An 18247-nucleotide genomic window follows, 5' to 3' on the forward strand; every position below is an offset into this window, starting at 1 on the left:
AACTTGGTCCTGGGGCCCCCTGGGTGCAAGTTTGGGTGTTGGCCCAGGCACTACACAGCTGATTTAAATAATCAAAGCTTGATGATGAGTTGGTTATTTGAATCAGCTGTGTAGTGCTAGGGCAAAAAACAAAACGTACACCCAGTGGAGGCCCCAGGACCAAGTGTGGGTAACCATGCCCTAGATTAGAATCTGTGCATGGGTTCCAATTCACCATATTTTGATGTCACTATTGACAGTCCATAGTCTCAACTCTATCTGTAAATTATACATGAGGAAAAATTATAGGCCTAAACTACGTTAAATTATGTAAACTGTCATTGCATTACAAAACCTATCAGACAACAAAAAAATTGCACATCTGAGAGGACCGCGCATGTCGGACGTGAGTCTATCTACGCAAGTACGTAGTGGAGAGACAGACACGCGCAATGATAGCCGGAAGCATCGATAGGGTGAAAATAGAAATCGATCAAATTCAGTGTAGTTCGTAAGTGCAAAGCTTCGACGGACTGCCTTTTCCACGAAAGTTAGCTCGATAAATTACAGACCTCTTGACGTGGCGGTGGAGGAAATGTTGTGGAGAGAGAAGGCCGTTTCTTTTTTCAAGTTACTTGGTGGGGGTTGAGCTGACGTGTGGAGAAGTTCGAGCTGCCAGAAAAGAGCAGATAAACAAACAAGCAGGGAGTCAGCTGAGCGCCTGCCTGTCCAAACGGGGGCTAACGTTAACCAGGCGAGACTGGGTAAATGTCAGCGAGATCAAATCGTCGCTCGAGTTTTTGACCCAATAATGGCTAAAATAGTGTTCTAACGTTGGTGTTTACCCACACGCCAAGTTCAAAGAGTGGCACAAAGAAGAAAAATACCACGCGAGGACAACATTATTTCACTGTGTTCCTGTCGCCTAGCATGATAGAACACTGTCAACAACTTGATATGTGCCATTGATTTGACTGTGTTTGCTTCAGCAGTTAGCAACATAAGAAACGTATTGCTGTATCCCATTGAAACGGTACAATATAGTATAAACGCTGAGTGGATAGAGGTAATTCGTGTGTCATTAACTTGAATCCGTATGAGTTGTCAAAGGCCTAATCGTTGCAGTCAACGCCAGGCTTTGCTACACGAATACAGACAGAGCTTGTCCTGCTTTGAGTTCGTAACTAATGATTACATATGATGTTGCCGTTTGCTAGTCTCGTCATTGCCCCCTCTGTACTCAAACGGCATGCAACTTTTCCTTAATAGCCTAACTCATAAATCTTTTCGAAGTTAAACTATTGTTTGTTTATATTGCTCATTAGGTCCCGGGAGTTTCCAGCTTAACCCCCTCCCGTATATGCATGTATAATATTGTTACAGGCCTATGTATTTATTGTAGCCAGTAAGCCAACAAGGCCCAGTTATTGTGCCGCGTTGATTTGCTTGTCTGAACTAGGAACATTTCTGACTTGCTAACTGGTTGAACGCAGCACGTGTATAACTAGAACCACTTAGCAAGTCTGACATTTCCGAGTTTCCTAGTTTCGACTAACACATGAACTTTGCGTTGTTTGATTTGGTTGTGGCATTATTAAAACGTAATTCAATTAGCCAACCCACAAGGAGGAAATTCAGAAATGTGAGTGTTGTACACTTAGTTACCTGAACATCCCTTTCGCCTCTCTCCTTTCCCCTAATTTACCACTCTCCCTCTCTTTATGTGTCAGAAGTGGGATAGCCATGGCCCACCATTCGACGCCCAGCTCCCAGAAGGCCCTGATGATGGAACTCAAGTCCCTGCAGGATCAGCCGGTGGAGGGCTTCCGCATCGGCCTGGTGGAGGAGTCAGACCTTTACAACTGGGAGGTGGCCATCTTTGGCCCCCCTAACACACTGTATGAGGGAGGCTACTTTAAGGTGAGGCAACTGTGGAGGGATGGGGAAGGGAGGGGTCATTCATTGGATGCACAACACATAGTTGTGTAGCATGTTTGTGCGTGTGTATGACGTGTTCAGGTGTTTCTCCCTCCTTTCTCACTCCCTGTCACTATTTCAGTCTTCCATTCTCCCACTCTCTCCTTTCCTACCCAGCCTCTCACCCCCTTCCTACCCGGCCTCTCACCCCCTTCCTCCCCGGGCTCATCCTCACCCCTGACCACCCGGCATCTTTCCCCCTTGCAGTGTGATCGTTATGCTCCAGACTCCTATTTTTAGCTGTGGACGGATATAAATGGCATCTCAGCATAGAGGTAGAGAGAGAAGGGCATGATGAGGCTCTTCTCCTTTTTCCCTGTATAACTTATTCAGTGTGGCTAGTCCTCCACATTAGCATATCAGTTTGGTGAGAGTTCACATCCAGCCCAGGGCATGCAAACTCTTCCAAGAAGGCAAAACTGATTGCATTGACAGAGATGTAATGATAATTATAACACATTATGTGAGTGATTTCATGGTCAGGTTGTATACTGGTTGTGTAAATGTTTTTTTGGCAACCACATGTTTTCGTCTGGCTATCGGACCAGATAAACTGTCTTACAGATAACAAAAATATGCGTTTATATGATGCCTTCTCCACCATAAATCCAGTTAGAATCATTAAATGTCATTATCACATTCCAACTTTTTCTGGATTTGTAGACTAGGTTTTCAGCTAGTGGTTGCCTATAACAAGTAAGCTACTGTTTGCACCTGTTATAGGTTTAGAATTTTAAAATATAGGTGCCGTAGAGGAAACTGATCCAAAAGGGGAGTTTAGTGAAGAGTGTCAAAGTTGAAGTTCACACTGACCTCAACATGTCTACACAGGGCATGTTTTGAAATGGTGCTAATGCTATCTGGAAGCAGAGCGTGCTCCCCAAAGGGTTGGGGCTGCTGGACAGAATGTTCTCACTTCTTTTTGGTTTCATTTTGATAGTGGATTCATTTATATAGTGGATTACACACAGTGGAGAGAGGCAGTATATTTGTGTCAAATTGAATGGCTATGGTAGCGTGTTGATGGCACAGGCCTGGAATGTTGCACATATAACAAGCACTGTGTGTGATTGGATTTTGCTGAATTGGCACAATTCTAATCGACAGGTGGGGGGTAGCGATAGAGAAGTAAATTTAGTCACACACGCGCATGCACATACTAATGTACGTGTACACATGCAGGCACACGCACACACACACACACGTGGCACCCAGTAACTCATACACACTAAAATGACCTACAAACCAGGATCATTCTCATGCCGAATTGTATCTAACTGTAATTGTCAGGGTTATTTGGCTGTCAATTAAATGTTTGAAGCTGATGGCAATTTATGTGTCTCTCTATCAGTCTCACATCAAGTTCCCCATTGACTACCCCTACTCCCCTCCGACCTTCCGTTTTTTAACAAAGATGTGGCATCCCAACATCTATGAGGTAAGAGTTAAGCCCAGTTAATGTATTCCCAATGTATATGAATTCAAACATATTTGAAGAGTTTTCTCCATCCAGAAGTTGACAGGTCGTGTTCCAACAGAACGGCGACGTGTGTATCTCCATCCTTCACCCTCCCGTCGACGACCCCCAGAGCGGGGAGCTCCCCTCAGAGAGGTGGAACCCCACTCAGAATGTCAGGTACCTCACCTAGCTCCAAACATGGTTCAACATGTATAAATACTTGATGTTTGCTTAATTTAGCTCAAAGGAACAACAGAACAAATGGAATAGTCTTAAAAGTAAAAAGTCCCCCCACCTTGCATGCGGGTCAAACTATAAAACCAAAGTGTGTTTATCTATTTGAAATTATTTATTAGATGTATTTGATGTAGGTTGGTCACTTCATTGGTGCTCCCTGTGTATAGCTCCATTCTTGTGTTTTTGTGTTACTATTTTATTTTTAAACTCTGCATCATTGGGAAGGACTCGTAAGCAAGCATTTCACACTAAAGTCTACACCAGTTGTATTCGGCGCATGTGACAAATAACATTTGATTTGACTTTTACCAATTTTTAGCAGTTTTCCACAAAAAGACAATCAACATTTACAATATAAGTTGATACAAGTGACACTGGATTACATCGGCAGAAAGAGCCATTGACTTCACAACTTACCGGATACTTGGGGGACACAAAAAAATGCAATATGGTGTGTCATCATAACTGCTCAAATATGTGTCAAATGTTTAAAATGCAGAGCTTAGGAATAGACACAGTCCCTAACAGCAGTAAAAGTGTCAGACACATTACCCTTCGTGGGACAATTCCTCAACCCCCGGGGCAGGTTGAAAGTTCTGAGTGTGTGTTTAACCAACCACCCAGACGAAGTAGCATCGAATGGAGCAACACTGGGGGATGGTGAGGTAACACTGCTCTCACAGAGGAAGTCAGGTCAGATAACTCACCCACTCAAGGAAAATGAAGGCCACATTACTTAGAAGGTAAGCTAAGGTAAACTGTGTACTTTAAGGTAATGTTCAGGTAATGGGTATGTTTTAGAGGACATAAAGTCATATTAGTGACGTGTGTGTACAGGACCATCTTGCTGAGTGTGATCTCTCTGCTGAATGAGCCCAACACCTTCTCCCCGGCCAACGTGGATGCCTCAGTTATGTTCCGCAAGTGGAGAGACAGCAAGGGCAAGGACAAGGAGTACGCAGAGATTATCAGGTAGGAAGAACATATGCACACTAACCCAACCATTGAGTACCCTTTTCACAACAAACAAGTTGACTTACCCACACACTAGGGCTGACCTCATTTAGTCTACTGGTTGATTGTTTGGTCGATAGGCTGTTGGTCGACCAATATTTAATTTTCTTTCATGGTGCACAAGACACCTGTCTCAGTGGATTAACCCATTGTGGAGGCTGTGGGGATGGCACAGTCCATCACTCTAAGATGTGATATGGAAATTGTATATGGCTATATTATGTAAAAATGTTGGTGCAACACTAGTAAATTGAATATTATTTTATAACCAATGCCCTTTCTCCCGCGTTGGATACGGTTGCTGTCTGCTGTTCTGAAACATAATCTTCAGTTCCCTGTAGAATTGGAGCCTTTCCCTATGTTGCTACGTGCATAATAACAAAGTTAACCATCATATTGGGATTGAGAACAATGCAGCAGAGACAAGGAAACAGCCTTTTCCTCATCCTAATTGCCTAAGAAAATTGAGGAGAGAAGAAGAAACCCCAACTTAATTAGGTCTATAATCAATAGCCTGGCTTTATAAATCATCCATATGTATGTCTACATAAGTAAGACAGATCCTGCTTCTGTTGCCTGTTTGAGTGTTATTTATTTCATACATTTAAAAAAAAACTTTTATTGAACTAGGCAAGTCAGTTAAGTTCAGTTAAGAACAAATTCTTAATTACAATGATGGGCACAGTGGGTTAACTGCCTTGTTCAGGGGCAGAACCACAGATTTTCACCTTGTCAGCTCGGGGATTGGAGCTTGCAACCTTTTGGTTACTAGTCCAACGCTCGAACCACTAGGCCCCGTTTGGTAGCCTACTTATTCCGTGAGCACCAAGCCTCATGCAAAATATCACATAAAGCAATTTCACAGATTCTGCTGTTTTTAATCCTTGCTATGCTGTAATAAAGGCTTTACAATTTGATTTTGTTAGAACAGACAGGTATTACTTATTTATTTACTGTTTACACTGTTCCAAACAGGCAGAACAATAATATTGTAATTTAACAGCACCTATTTGTCACACATAATAATAATATTGTAATTTAACAGCACCTATTTGTCACACATAATATGCACCCAGGTCTCGCTCCTATACTCTCCTTTTTCTTGATCTCCTTATTGTTATTATTACAATTATTATGATCATCATTCTAATAATAAGTAATGTCATTATCATTAGTAGGCTTAGTATAGCAGCCTTGTATAACCACCATCGAGCCTTAGGCCTAAGAACCCATTCTGTTTAGTCTTAATACTGTAATTTACTTAGGCCTATAATTGAAAATATAGGCTACTGTATCGGTGAATCAATTATTAATTTGTTCATGTCATCACACAGCATACGAGACGTTCCATGTTTTGAAATGCAATCAATTATTTTAGTTTTGAAATCAAATAAAGGGAGCTTTGAATAATTAGTATGCTGTAATAAAGGCTATATACACTGCTCAAAAAAATAAAGGGAACACTTAAACACAATGTAACTCCAAGTCAATCACACTTCTGTGAAATCACACTGTCCACTTAGGAAGCAACACTGATTGACAATACATTTCACATGCTGTTGTGCAAATGGAATAGGCAACAGGTGGAAATAATAGGCAATTAGCAAGACACACCCAATAAAGGAGTGGTTCTGCAGGTGGGGACCACAGACCACTTCTCAGTTCCTATGCTTCCTGGCTGATGTTTTGGTCACTTTTGAATGCTGGCGGTGCTTTCACTCTAGTGGTAGCATGAGACGGAGTCTACAACCCACACAAGTGGTTCAGGTAGTGCAGCTCATCCAGGATGGTACATCAACGCGAGCTGTGGCAAGAAGGTTTTCTGTGTCTGTCAGCGTAGTGTCTAGAGCATGGAGGCGCCACCAGGAGACAGGCCAGTACATCAGGAGATGTGGAGGAGGCTGTAGGAGGGCAACAACCCAGCAGCAGGACCGCTACCTCCGCCTTTGTGCAAGGAGGAGCACTGCCAGAGCCCTGCAAAATGACCCTCCAGCAGGCCACAAATGTGCATGTGTCTGCTCAAACGGTCAGAAACAGACTCCATGAGAGTGGTATGAGGGCCCGACGTCCACAGGTGGGGGTTGTGCTTACAGCCCAACACCGTGCAGGACGTTTGGCATTTGCCAGAGAACACCAAGATTGGCAAATTCGCCACTGGCGCCCTGTGCTCTTCACAGATGAAAGCAGGTTCACACTGAGCACATATGACAGACGTGAGAGTCTGGAGACGCCGTGGAGAACATTCTGCTGCCTGCAACATCCTCCAGCATGACCGGTTTGGTGGTGGGTCAGTCATGGTGTGGGGTGGCATTTCTTTGGGGGGCCGCACAGCCCTCCATGTGCTCGCCAGAGGTAGCCTGACTGCCATTAGGTACCGAGATGAGATCTTCAGACCCTTTGTGAGACCATATGCTGGTGCGGTTGGTCCTGGGTTCCTCCTAATGCAAGACAATGCTAGACCTCATGTGGCTGGAGTGTGTCAGCAGTTCCTGCAAGAGGAAGGCATTGATGCTATGGACTGGCCCGCCCGTTCCCCAGACCTGAATCCAATTGAGCACATCTGGGACATCATGTCTCGCTCCATCCACCAACGCCACGTTGCACCACAGACTGTCCAGGAGTTGGTGGATGCTTTAGTCCAGGTCTGGGAGGAGATCTCTCAGGAGACCATCTGCCACCTCATCAGGAGCATGCCTAGGCGTTGTAGGGAGGTCATACAGGCACGTGGAGGCCACACACTACTGAGCCTCATTTTGACTTCTTTTAAGGACATTACATCAAAGTTGGATCAGCCTGTAGTGTGGTTTTCCACTTTAATTTTGAGTGTGACTCCAAATCCAGACCTCCATTGGTTGATACATTTGATTTCCATTGATCATTTTTGTGTGATTTTGTTGTCAGCACATTCAACTATGTAAAGAAAAAAGTATTTAATAAGAATATTTCATTCAGATCTAGGATGTTATTTTAGTGTTCCCTTTATTTTTTTGAGCTATATATATATATATATATATATATATATATATAATATTGTAATGAAAACTTTATATATACACACACACACACACACACACGCATGAATGAGGTTGGCCGAATAATTAGGGCCGATTTCAAGTTTTCATTACAATCGCATATCGGTATTTTTGGACACCGATTTGGCAGAATTTTTTTTTTTTTACACCTTTATTTAACTAGGCAAGTCAGTTAAGAACACATTCTTATTTTCAATGACAGCCTAGGAACGGTGGGTTTAACTGCCTTGTTCAGGGGCAGAACGACAGATTTTTACCTTGTCAGCTCGGGGATTCAATCTTGCAACCTTAGTTAATTAACTAGTCCAACGCTCTAACCTGCCTCTCATTGCACTCCACGAGGAGACTGACTGTTACGCGAATGCAGTAAGAAGCCAAGGGAAGTTGCTAGCTAGCGTTAAACTTATCTTATAAAAAACAATCAATCATAATCACTAGTTAACTACACATGGTTGATGATATTACTAGTTTTTCTAGCGTGTCCTGCGTTGCATATAATCGATGCGGTGCGCATTCGCGAAAAAAGACTGTCATTGCTCCAAGGTGTACCTAACCATAAACATCAATGCCTTCCTTAAAATCAATACACAAGTATATATTTTTAAACCTGCATATTTAGTTAATATTGCCTGCTAACATGAATTTCTTTTAACTAGGTAAATTGTGTAACTTCTCTTGTCAGAGTCAGGGTATATGCAGCAGTTTGGTCCGCCTGGCTCGTTGCGAACTGTGTGAAGACTATTTCATCCTAACAAAGACAGCCAACTTCACCAAACGGGGGATGATTTAACAAAAGTGCATTTGCGAAAAAAGCACAATCTTTGCACGACTGTACCTAACCATAAACACCAATGCCTTTCTTAAAATCAATACACAAGTATATATATTTAAACCTGCATATTTAGCTAAAAGAAATCCAGGTTAGCAGGCAATATTAACCAGGTGAAATTGTCACTTCTCTTGCGTTCATTGCACACAGTCAGGGTATATGCAACAGTTTGGGTCGCCTGGCTCGTTGCGAACTAATATGACAGAATTTTACGTAATTATGACATAACACTGAAGGTTGTACAATGTAACAGCAATATTTAGACTTAGGGATGGCACCCGTTAGATAAAATACAGAACGGTTCCGTATTTCACTGAAATTTTAAACGTTTTGTTTTCGAAATGATAGTTTCCGGATTCGACCATATTAATGACCAAAGGCTCATATTTCTGTTTGTTATTATGTTATAATTAAGTCTATGATTTGATAGAGCAATCTGACAGAGCGATGGTAGGCAGCAGCAAGCTCGTAAACATTCATTCAAACAGAACTTTTGTGCGTTTTGCCAGCAGCTCTTTGCTGTGCTTCAAGAATTGAGCTGTTTATGACTTCAAGCCTATCAACTCCCGAGATTAGGTTGGTGTAACCGATGTGAAATGGCTAGCTAGTTAGCGGGGTGCGCACTAATAGCGTTTCAAACGTCACTCGCTCTGAGACTTGGAGGAGTTGTTCCCCTTGCTCTGCATGGGTAACCCTGCTTCGAGGGTGGCGGCTGTCGACGTGTTCCTGGTTCGAGCCCAGGTAGGGGCGAGGAGTGGTACGGAAGCTATACTGTTACACTGGCAATACTAAAGTGCTTATAAGAACATCCAATAGTCAAAGGTATATGAAATACAAATGGTATAGAGAGAAATAGTCCTATAAATACTATATTAACTACAACCTAAAACCTCTTACCTTGGAATATTGAAGTCTCATGTTAAAAGATACCACCAGCTTTCATATGTTCCCATGTTCTGAGCAAGGAACTTAAACGTTAGCTTTTTTACATTGCACATATGGCACTTTTACTTTCTTCTCCAACACTTTGTTTTTGCATTATTTAAACCATATTGAAGATGTTTCATTATTTGAGGCTAAATGGATTTTTATTGCTGTATTATATTAAGTTAAAATAAGTGTTCATTCAGTATTGTTGAACATGTTCAATTTGGTTTAAATATGTAATCGGCTTTTTTTGGTCCACCAATAATTGGTTATCGGTGTTGGAAAATCATAATCATAATCGGTCGCCCTCCATATATATAAATTTATATATATATAAATTTATTTACATGTTGAACTTATTTGTAAATGACAATTACAACAATACTGAATATTTTCCTCCGATCTGATTTCTCTTTTTCCTCCTGAGCAACCAGTAAACATTTGCCTGTTTCGGCGTTCTTTTTCACATCCTCTGCATCCATTTTGCTTTCACGTGTTACTGTTCTGAGTTTTTTTCATAAACCCTTTATTAATGTGATCATGATATAGGGTCAGGCCCTATTGGTCACATGCATGCATTGCTTACATGTTGCATGTAAAGAGAGCAAGCGTTTAGGGAATGTTGTTTATAAACAAATTAGGGATTTCGGTAATACATTTTTTCAGTTAAAGTAATCAACTAAATGGCTGTAATGATGTTGCAGTTTCAGCACGGACAGCGCACTGCACACTTGCTGTGCTGTGGTGCCTTTTTGCTGCATTAGGGAGGAGAGCGCGACAACTTGTGTCAGTCACACAGGCTCTCACTGTAAAACATTTTTTTAACACAGTGTGACCATTGGACTCTTTCTTGAGCCATTTGTGTCTTAATTATTTAATCAAACAGTGTGCTTAAAGCATCAGACAAGCTCAGTGCGTATGTAGTTGGTTTTATTGAAACACAGGGTGTCTGTCAATAAGTTTAAATGTTTTGACCAAACGATTGGTCGAAAGAACAGGATGACTCTCGGTTGACCAATATTTTTTTTTGCCGGGGACAGCCCTACCACACACACACACACACACACAGTGAGTGAGACCTTTATGACTTCTCTTCCCCTCCCACAGGAAGCAGGTGGTGTCCACAGTGGCGGAGGCGGAGCGCGACGGTGTCAAGGTACCCACCACGCTGGCAGAGTACTGCGTCCAGACCCGGGTTCCCTCCCAGGACAGCAGCTCAGACCTACTCTACGACGACCTCTACGACGATGACATGGAGGAGGAGGAAGAAGAGGATGAAGAGGAGGAAGATAATGACATGGAGTCAGGAGGAGAGGCAGGTGGGACAAGTGAAGGAGGAGGCGTCTCTACTCGCTGCTATGACGACGACCAGGAGGATTCTGGGAACGAGGACTCTTGATGATGATGATGATGATGATGGACGCCCTAAATTGACGCCTTACACCCTGCTACGTCCAATCCTAGCCTCCCTTCTGATCCTGTTAAGCTTAGAACATCCCCTAAGAATAACACATGTACTTCGTCTGGTACATTGATAGTCAAGTAATAACTGGACAAATAGGACACCTCAATTTGAGTGGATTCCAATTAAAGGCGCGTACAACATTGGAAAATATTGAATATCTCAGCGAAATATAATTTGTGTAGTTAAAATTATATTTTTAGCACAGATGGAGTCAGAAATGTTTTAATTTCTCCTTTTGAAATGTGACTTTAACGCATGCTTTTGGTTTCCTTACTCAAAGGTCATATAGTCAAAGCCTGCCTCCCTGGTCTGATAGCTTGATAGAAAGAAGATAGTTGTTGAACATAAACACAAACAAACATCCAAACCACAGGTGAGATAGTTTGTTGCAAAATGTGCAGATAATCTCTGTCTTTAGGCTAAGATCAAGTGTAGTATCTGTTATTGTCCGTTTAAAATCTGAACAACATTTTAGAACGGGAAAATGGAAAATGGGCTTAATCTGTCTGCTCTACGGAACCACCCGCTATTGCAGTGCCTCTGGTAACGGAGCACACACAAGATGCTGCTAAATGAAATGTGGTGTTTGTGTTGCTTTACAGCATTGGGTGCGGTTGCTTTTGTTTATGTCCAACAACTATGCTTTTTATCATGTCAATAGATGTATTTGCTAGAAGAATTTTCTGGGCTTAAATCTTAATTTTTTTTGGTCCACTCTTGGCTCCTTCATACCATGTTAATCTTTCATTTTTGTGTTGTACGTCTGGCTGTCTGGCGCTTTCTCTCAGTCTGTCTCACTGTCTGGATGGCTGAATCTCGGTTTTGTGTGGCATGCTGTCTTGCTCTGTCAATGTTTCCCTCTTTCTGTCTCATCACCCTCACTGCTTTGTCAGCCAGCCAGCCTCAGTCGTTCTGTCCGTTTGTGTGTTTGTTCACTCAACTTTAACCTACAGACACAACACAAACTCTGCCCTGACCGACCCCACCTTCACCCCACACCTCCTGTTTCACCTCTGAACTCTGATCCCTGTAGAACTGGGGGGTCTTCATTAGGTTCCAAAATGGACAGAAACAGGGATGGACTACCATCTTCAATTGTCCAGTAAGAAATGCTAATTTTTGTTTTCTGTAGCAAAACGTAATGACTGAGCCTTTATGGGGTACTGAGAGGATATGCCGTCTCGGGCACAGAACCACAGGAGAGTTACATCCTCCTTCACTCTTTCCATCCATCCTTTCCCTGCCGCAGGGCCTCCATAGACTCTCACTGGGAGAGAACCAGGGATGTAGTGGAGAATAAACGCACCTTAACGCCATCTACGCACCTCTATATGTTGTGAAAAGTGTTGTTGGCACTCATTCAGCGTTTACCCACCTTATGTCTTTACTACTACATCCCTGGAGAGGGCTTACTCAAACTGCTCCTCAGGTTGAGCTTGGTATTGTTTAGATAATTTTTTTTCTTTTTTGTGGTTGTGCGTTTACAGAGGCAACTTCAAATCTCCAACAGCACTATCGATCCCCATGTCTCCTACATTTTTCCCCTCCAACCTCCATTCAGGGTTTCCTTCTCTTTGTTATTTCTGTGTTGCCCTGTTCCGTTGGCCATGCTTCACAAAACTAAACCAGACCAGGTTCTTTGTCGTGTTCTTGATATGCTTTCTTGGAATTGCCGCAAACTCCTGGAATTCTATGCGAGCCAGTCAGGTGGTCAAAATGGAAAGTGAAATTGAATAAGTGGTATTCTGTATTTTAATCAACTATTTACACATGCCAAAAGGCATTAGCCATTGTTTATGTTAGTTAGCACATATATAGCTGAAAGAGCACATTTAGTCATCAACAACATGTATCAGCCAGGAAAATAGATTTTGCTAATTCGTGACTGAGCACATGCTGCATTGGTGATTCAGAGTTACACATGGAGCACAATTGCATTTTTTGGGTGGAAAAAAAAATGATGCTTCTTGGAACTCTGCTGCAAATACTTGGGTTGTGTAAGTGAGGTGACATCACAGACAAGTCAACCTATCATCTGTGCTCATTAGGCCTGCAGTTTTCACGTTTCCGTGCGTGTGTGTTTTACCATGACCCCATTCAATGGAACACAGAACCTGTTACACCTCGCATTCACAAGGAGGTGCTGGCCTGGATTCTATGCCAAGGAAATGTTTCATGACCACTTCCAGTAACGCCACAACCATCAGTCAGTTATGGATATGTGTGAAATATGTCCTGTTTTTAACAACTATAAGGGAGAGACTTGACAAATCAGTCTGAGGAAGACTAACAGAATCAAAATAAACTTTTCTCCTCCCTTGCTCTGTTGAACTTATGCCCTCGCTGGGGCTGGCTTCATGTCAAAAAAATAGTTGACTGATGGATCACATAGATTGTTCTTCTCCTCAGCCACTGGACTTTCAGGGATATGATGTCAACGACCGGGGCGAACCATGTCTCAATACTCTTTAAATGGCTTCCTCTCTTCGCCCCCTTTTTCTTCATGATCACTGATAGGTGAAAGGAATGGATACATTTCCACTAGGAAGGAAGCCATTTAGTATTGAGACCCAGCGTTCTTATTCTCACTGACCTTTGCCTTCTGTGTTGACGTGGAGCAGGCAGTTGGAACAGCGTTTACCTGGTCCTGAATCCTAGATCAAAATGACACTCGTTTAGAAGGACCACATGCTAGGCTGTCAGAATCTCACTATTGCGAAGTGTGTGTACCAGTGTTTGAGGAGCTTTTCCCTCTGTGGCTGAAAACGGTCACGTTTGGACAAACTACTTCACTGTTTCCACAGCCAGTGATATGGATGATGCAGTCCTCCTTTGTTTTGTAGTTTTTCATTTAATTATCTCTTCTTATTGTGTTGTGAGGATGCAAATGTCACCTATTAAATTTATATTCTAAAAATGTTGAATTGACAGAATTGTCTGGAGTGTTGTCAATGGTACCAGTTGGTATTGAACTCATTTGTCTCTTAGAAAGCAGCTGCTGTACTTTGATATACTTTAAGAAATGGAAGAACAAATCATTTTGAAAAGCAGGAAGTTTAACTAGTTTTCAAGTGCATATTTCTTCCTTGAACTATAATATCTGATCCAACACAATTGTATAGGTGAAAGCAGGGGTTCCACTACATGGTAAACACTGATCTGAGATGAACAGGTTGGAAGTATCCAAATGCCCACGTTTCTCACTGGATTTACCATAAAACTGCACACTTAAATGTAGATTCATTACTTTAATATGATATTCATAATGTAGTGATACAATTTGTGGCGTTTAAAACATGTCATTGCAATGATAGATCAGGTGAGTCCAAGCATGTTAACTATTCAATCCCAAGAAAACATTTCACTGGTGTTGGTGTATCGGAATATACATTTAGACCCCCCCCCCCACACACACACACACAAAAAATATATATAAAACCAAATTCCTTTGCATAGACAAAGTTAGATGATTGTCTTCTTGGGTGTTAAATTAAATATTTAAATATTTTATAAATGAGGTTGATCAACTTAACTCAAGCACAGGTCACATGTGGTCCCCATGCTTACAATGCACACCACATCACCAGGACCCACAAAGGGCAGGCCCTTTGAACCCCAGATCTCCGCAAGAGTGAGCAGTAGTAACAATGCTGGTAGTGGTGGGAGGAGAGGGGGAGGTGGAGAGATACAATCTCCAAGGTTTTTAAGTCCCCTGTCCTCAGACGTAAAGTCTCTCGGACAGTGCTCTGGAAACAGCCGGACACCTGAGTAGAATGAGTTCATCATGTCATGCAGCTCTACCAGGGTTTTTGGGTGCAAGTCTTTTTTGGGGGGTTACTCCTTTTCGTTCAGACTCGTGCTTCGGCCATCCACTGTCCAGTCTGTCCCACCTTGCTGTTGAAACAACAGGCTGTCCACAGGAGAGATGGGATGTTCACTCTGTTCAGTGTAGTTCACAGTGCCATTACTGGGTACCGCTCCAGTCACCACAAAGCCTTTTGTTTTATTGTTATCATTGCAGTTATCCAAAAGCCTTTGACTTTGCACTCCATACGACACCAGCTCCCACTGCTGGAGGACTCTACCTGAGGAACACTGTTGGTCAGGGTGAAGGTGGAAATCTTGGTATCATTGCCAGACGCGTGCAAATTTGGGAACAGGTGACCTCTGTTCAGCCCTGTTGTGTTCAGTGAGTTCCTATAGTCCTTGTTCACAGCCTGATGTGTGTAATTTACACATTTTGACTCCAGACTCATTGTCTCGTTTCCCCCTTCAAGCTGAGGTTCTATCATCCATGTTAAATTTGGTCTGCCTTTTGTAGCACCAGTGAAGGTGTAGGCTGAGAACACAGGGATCTGTTTTTTTGTGTCGTAGAGGGTTGCATACCTGTAGTTGTTCTTGTACAAATGGGCATGAAGCGGTTCTGGTCCTGGACGTTGCCATCAACCAAAATACCTGAGATTTTTGAAGTCTCCTCCATGAAGAATCCTTGACACTCTGAAACGTCACTGAACCTCTCCACCACATGAGAGATCACAAGAGGGATTAGAGAGAAGAAGAGCAGAGAGATGCGTTGGCATAAACACCCTCATCATCATCACCTGCATGAAGACTATTCCACTGAGATAAAAGTTCAGATGCTGATACCAGTTTGTGGAGTAGACTAGAGCCGAGTCTTGACTGGCTGCTTTAAATAGGTTTTCAACAGGATCCTTGAGATCGCAAGGCTGGAGGAAGTTTTGATTCATTTGCATCAGGTGAATAAGGGAAAGCCCCACGCGATAAATATTATTCACCAACCTGGTCTCAAAGAAATGTATTTTCTGTACGTAAAGCAGAGACACTCCATTGAGTATATGTTATGCTTTGAATGGCGTGTATTAATTTGTGGATCTCCATCACACATTCCTTTTTATGTTACAAGTTTGCAAAACGTACAATATGTTACGAATTCTGGCTAGACGGCTAATGTTATCTAGGCTAAGGGTAGGTTTAGGGGAAGGGTTAGTTAACATGCTAAGTAGTCACAAAGTAGCTACTTAAGTTTTTGCCCCAACCATCTGTATTATGTAACCATACCAAACATAGCATATCATAGTAATTTGAGTTTCCCGGATTTACATTTACTTTGTTACATCTAATCTATGAGACAGGCTGTCTTCACTCCTACCTCATTGCAGTTCCTTGGGTGTGGATTTCTGCCAACCTGAGTTAAACATGAACTTTATATGAATAATATTGGTTAGAACAAAAGTCTGTGTAGTGGATGTGAACGTGGATTTGATTTGAACTCACCAGTAGCATGTTGGCTGGAGTAAATCAGTGACCTTCACCATGAGATCGAAAGTGACCGGATTATCTCTTGCTCTGTTGCCTAAAATGGTTGGCTTTGATTTACAAGTGGTGTTGTATAGGTTACTAGTTCGATCCCTGTTCAGGCAGCACAAAATGCACTCTTACATCTGCATTGTTCAGAGTATGTAGCCCTTTCTATGATTATGCATATTACTTAGTTCTTCACAGAGGGTTGAAGGGTATCCTGACCTGACGCTGCATGAACCCTGAAGTGGGATGGGTTGGCAAAAAGCGGATTCCTGAGTCAATATTTAACCCTCACATGGTAATCCGTCAAAGCATTTTTTTCTGTAACTAAAATCTTAATTTAAAGCTCAATCAGCAAAGTCAGTGGACAAGACATTTTTTCTACAGTAGTTATTTTTTGTTCGCTTGGACATCCTTTCTCCTTTCATTACCCCAAATCATATTCTCTCTCACCTGAGGATCAGATGTTTCTTTGTTTGCCTTGCACTGAAAAAAACTCTTATTTAAAAATGTGTTCAGGTTTCAATCTTTGGACTTGGAAAAGGGGGAAATTAAGAATTATTTTCATTCCTGGTTCAATAATTGTTAGGCAACATTAGTTATGGACACATAGCCAGTCCCGGTCTCAAGCTTTCTCTCTCTGTTTCCTTCTCCCTCCTTCCCTCTCACCATTTTAATGCACTTCCTAATGAAAGTTTAATGAGCTGTTAGGCTATGCGATTATGGAAAGAAGAGTGAAGGTTCTGGTGTAGGAAAAGATCAAATGCCACAATGAGTTTACTGCAACTTTAAAAGGACACACAGTTTAACAGAATTTACTTCAGGTGCATTTAACCATGTCCTTTTGCATTCACGGGAACTTGTTTAGGACGCCATTGGAACTGGTAGGTCTGAGGACTTGGATTGGGTGAATGCTCTGGGGCTTTTCCTGAATGGTTTCATGCATGTCAACATCAGAAGCCTCCTCCCATAGTTTGTTTTACTCACTGCTTTAGCACACTCTGCTAACCCTGATGTCCTTGCCGTGTCTGAATCCTGGCTCAGGAAGGCCACCAAAAATTCAGAGATTTCCATACCCAACTATAACATTTTCCGTCAAGATAGAACTGCCAAAGGGGGAGGAGTTGCAGTCTACTGCAGAGGTAGCCTGCAAAGTAATGTCATACTTTCCAGGTCCATACCCAAACAGTTCGAACTACTCATTTTAAAAATTACTCTCTCCAGAAATAAGTCTCTCACTGTTGCCGCCTAATACCGACCCCCCTCTGCTCCCAGCTGTGCCCTGGACACCATTTGTAAATTGATTGTCCCCCATCTAGCTTCAGAGTTTGTTCTGTTAGGTGACCTAAACTGGGATATGCTTAACACCCCGGCAGTCCTACAATCTAAGCTAGATGCCCTCAATCTCACACAAATCATCAAGGAACCCACCAGGTACAACCCTAAATCTGTAAACAAGGGTACCCTCATAGACGTCATCCTGTAAATAAATACAAATACACCTCCGCTGTCTTCAACCAGGATCTCAGCGATCACTGCCTCATTGCCTGCATCCGCTACGGATCCACAGTCAAACGACCACCCCTCATCACTGTCAAACGCTCCATAAAACACTTCTGTGAGCAGGCCTTTCTAATCGACCTGGCCCGGGTATTCTGGAAGGACATTGACCTCATCCCGTCAGTTGAGGATGCCTGGTCATTCTTTAAAAGTAACTTCCTCACCATTTTAGATAAGCATGCTCCGTTCAAAAAAATGCAGAACTAAGAACAGATATAGCCCTTGGTTAACTCCAGACCTGACTGCCCTCGACCAGCACAAAAACATCCTGTGGCGGACTGCAATAGCATCAAATAGTCCCCGCGATATGCAACTGTTCAGGGAAGTCAGGAACCAATACGCGCAGTCAGTCAGGAAAGCAAAGGCCAGCTTCTTCAGGCTGAAATTTGCATCCTGTAGCTCTAACTCCAAAAAGTTCTGGGACACTGAAGTCCATGGAGAACAAG

At 42.4% G+C, this 18247-nt stretch overlaps 1 protein-coding gene and 2 pseudogenes across 4 annotated transcripts; 2 read left to right on the forward strand and 1 right to left on the reverse strand.

Annotated features, from left to right (window-relative positions):
* Positions 1–392: 392 nt before the first annotated feature.
* On the forward strand, positions 393–13854 carry LOC110528455 (ubiquitin-conjugating enzyme E2 R2). 3 transcript variants are annotated; one of them, XM_021610531.3, is made up of 6 exons: positions 393–1621; positions 1710–1899; positions 3308–3394; positions 3495–3592; positions 4490–4624; positions 10562–13854. In XM_021610531.3, exons 2-6 carry the CDS (start codon positions 1723–1725, stop codon positions 10851–10853), a joined length of 789 nt encoding a protein of 262 aa, XP_021466206.1. In that variant the 5' UTR covers positions 393–1621; positions 1710–1722; the 3' UTR covers positions 10854–13854. The 3 variants fall into 3 exon arrangements, with proteins under 3 accessions (XP_021466206.1, XP_021466204.1, XP_021466205.1); XM_021610529.3 differs by having other exon boundaries at positions 393–1045; XM_021610530.3 differs by having other exon boundaries at positions 393–743.
* Positions 11319–11444, forward strand: LOC118965400 (U2 spliceosomal RNA; annotated as a pseudogene).
* LOC149982646 (endonuclease domain-containing 1 protein-like) lies at positions 12356–16138 on the reverse strand (annotated as a pseudogene). Its single transcript, XR_016497502.1, has 2 exons — positions 16126–16138; positions 12356–15506 (listed from the first exon to the last, which is right to left on the reverse strand). The product of XR_016497502.1 is annotated as an endonuclease domain-containing 1 protein-like (transcript).
* Positions 16139–18247: the final 2109 nt, after the last annotated feature.

This window comes from Oncorhynchus mykiss, chromosome 7 (genome assembly GCF_057628025.1).
Source record: "Oncorhynchus mykiss isolate SJ-2025 chromosome 7, ASM5762802v1, whole genome shotgun sequence".
NCBI classification, from domain to species: Eukaryota; Metazoa; Chordata; class Actinopteri; order Salmoniformes; family Salmonidae; genus Oncorhynchus; species Oncorhynchus mykiss.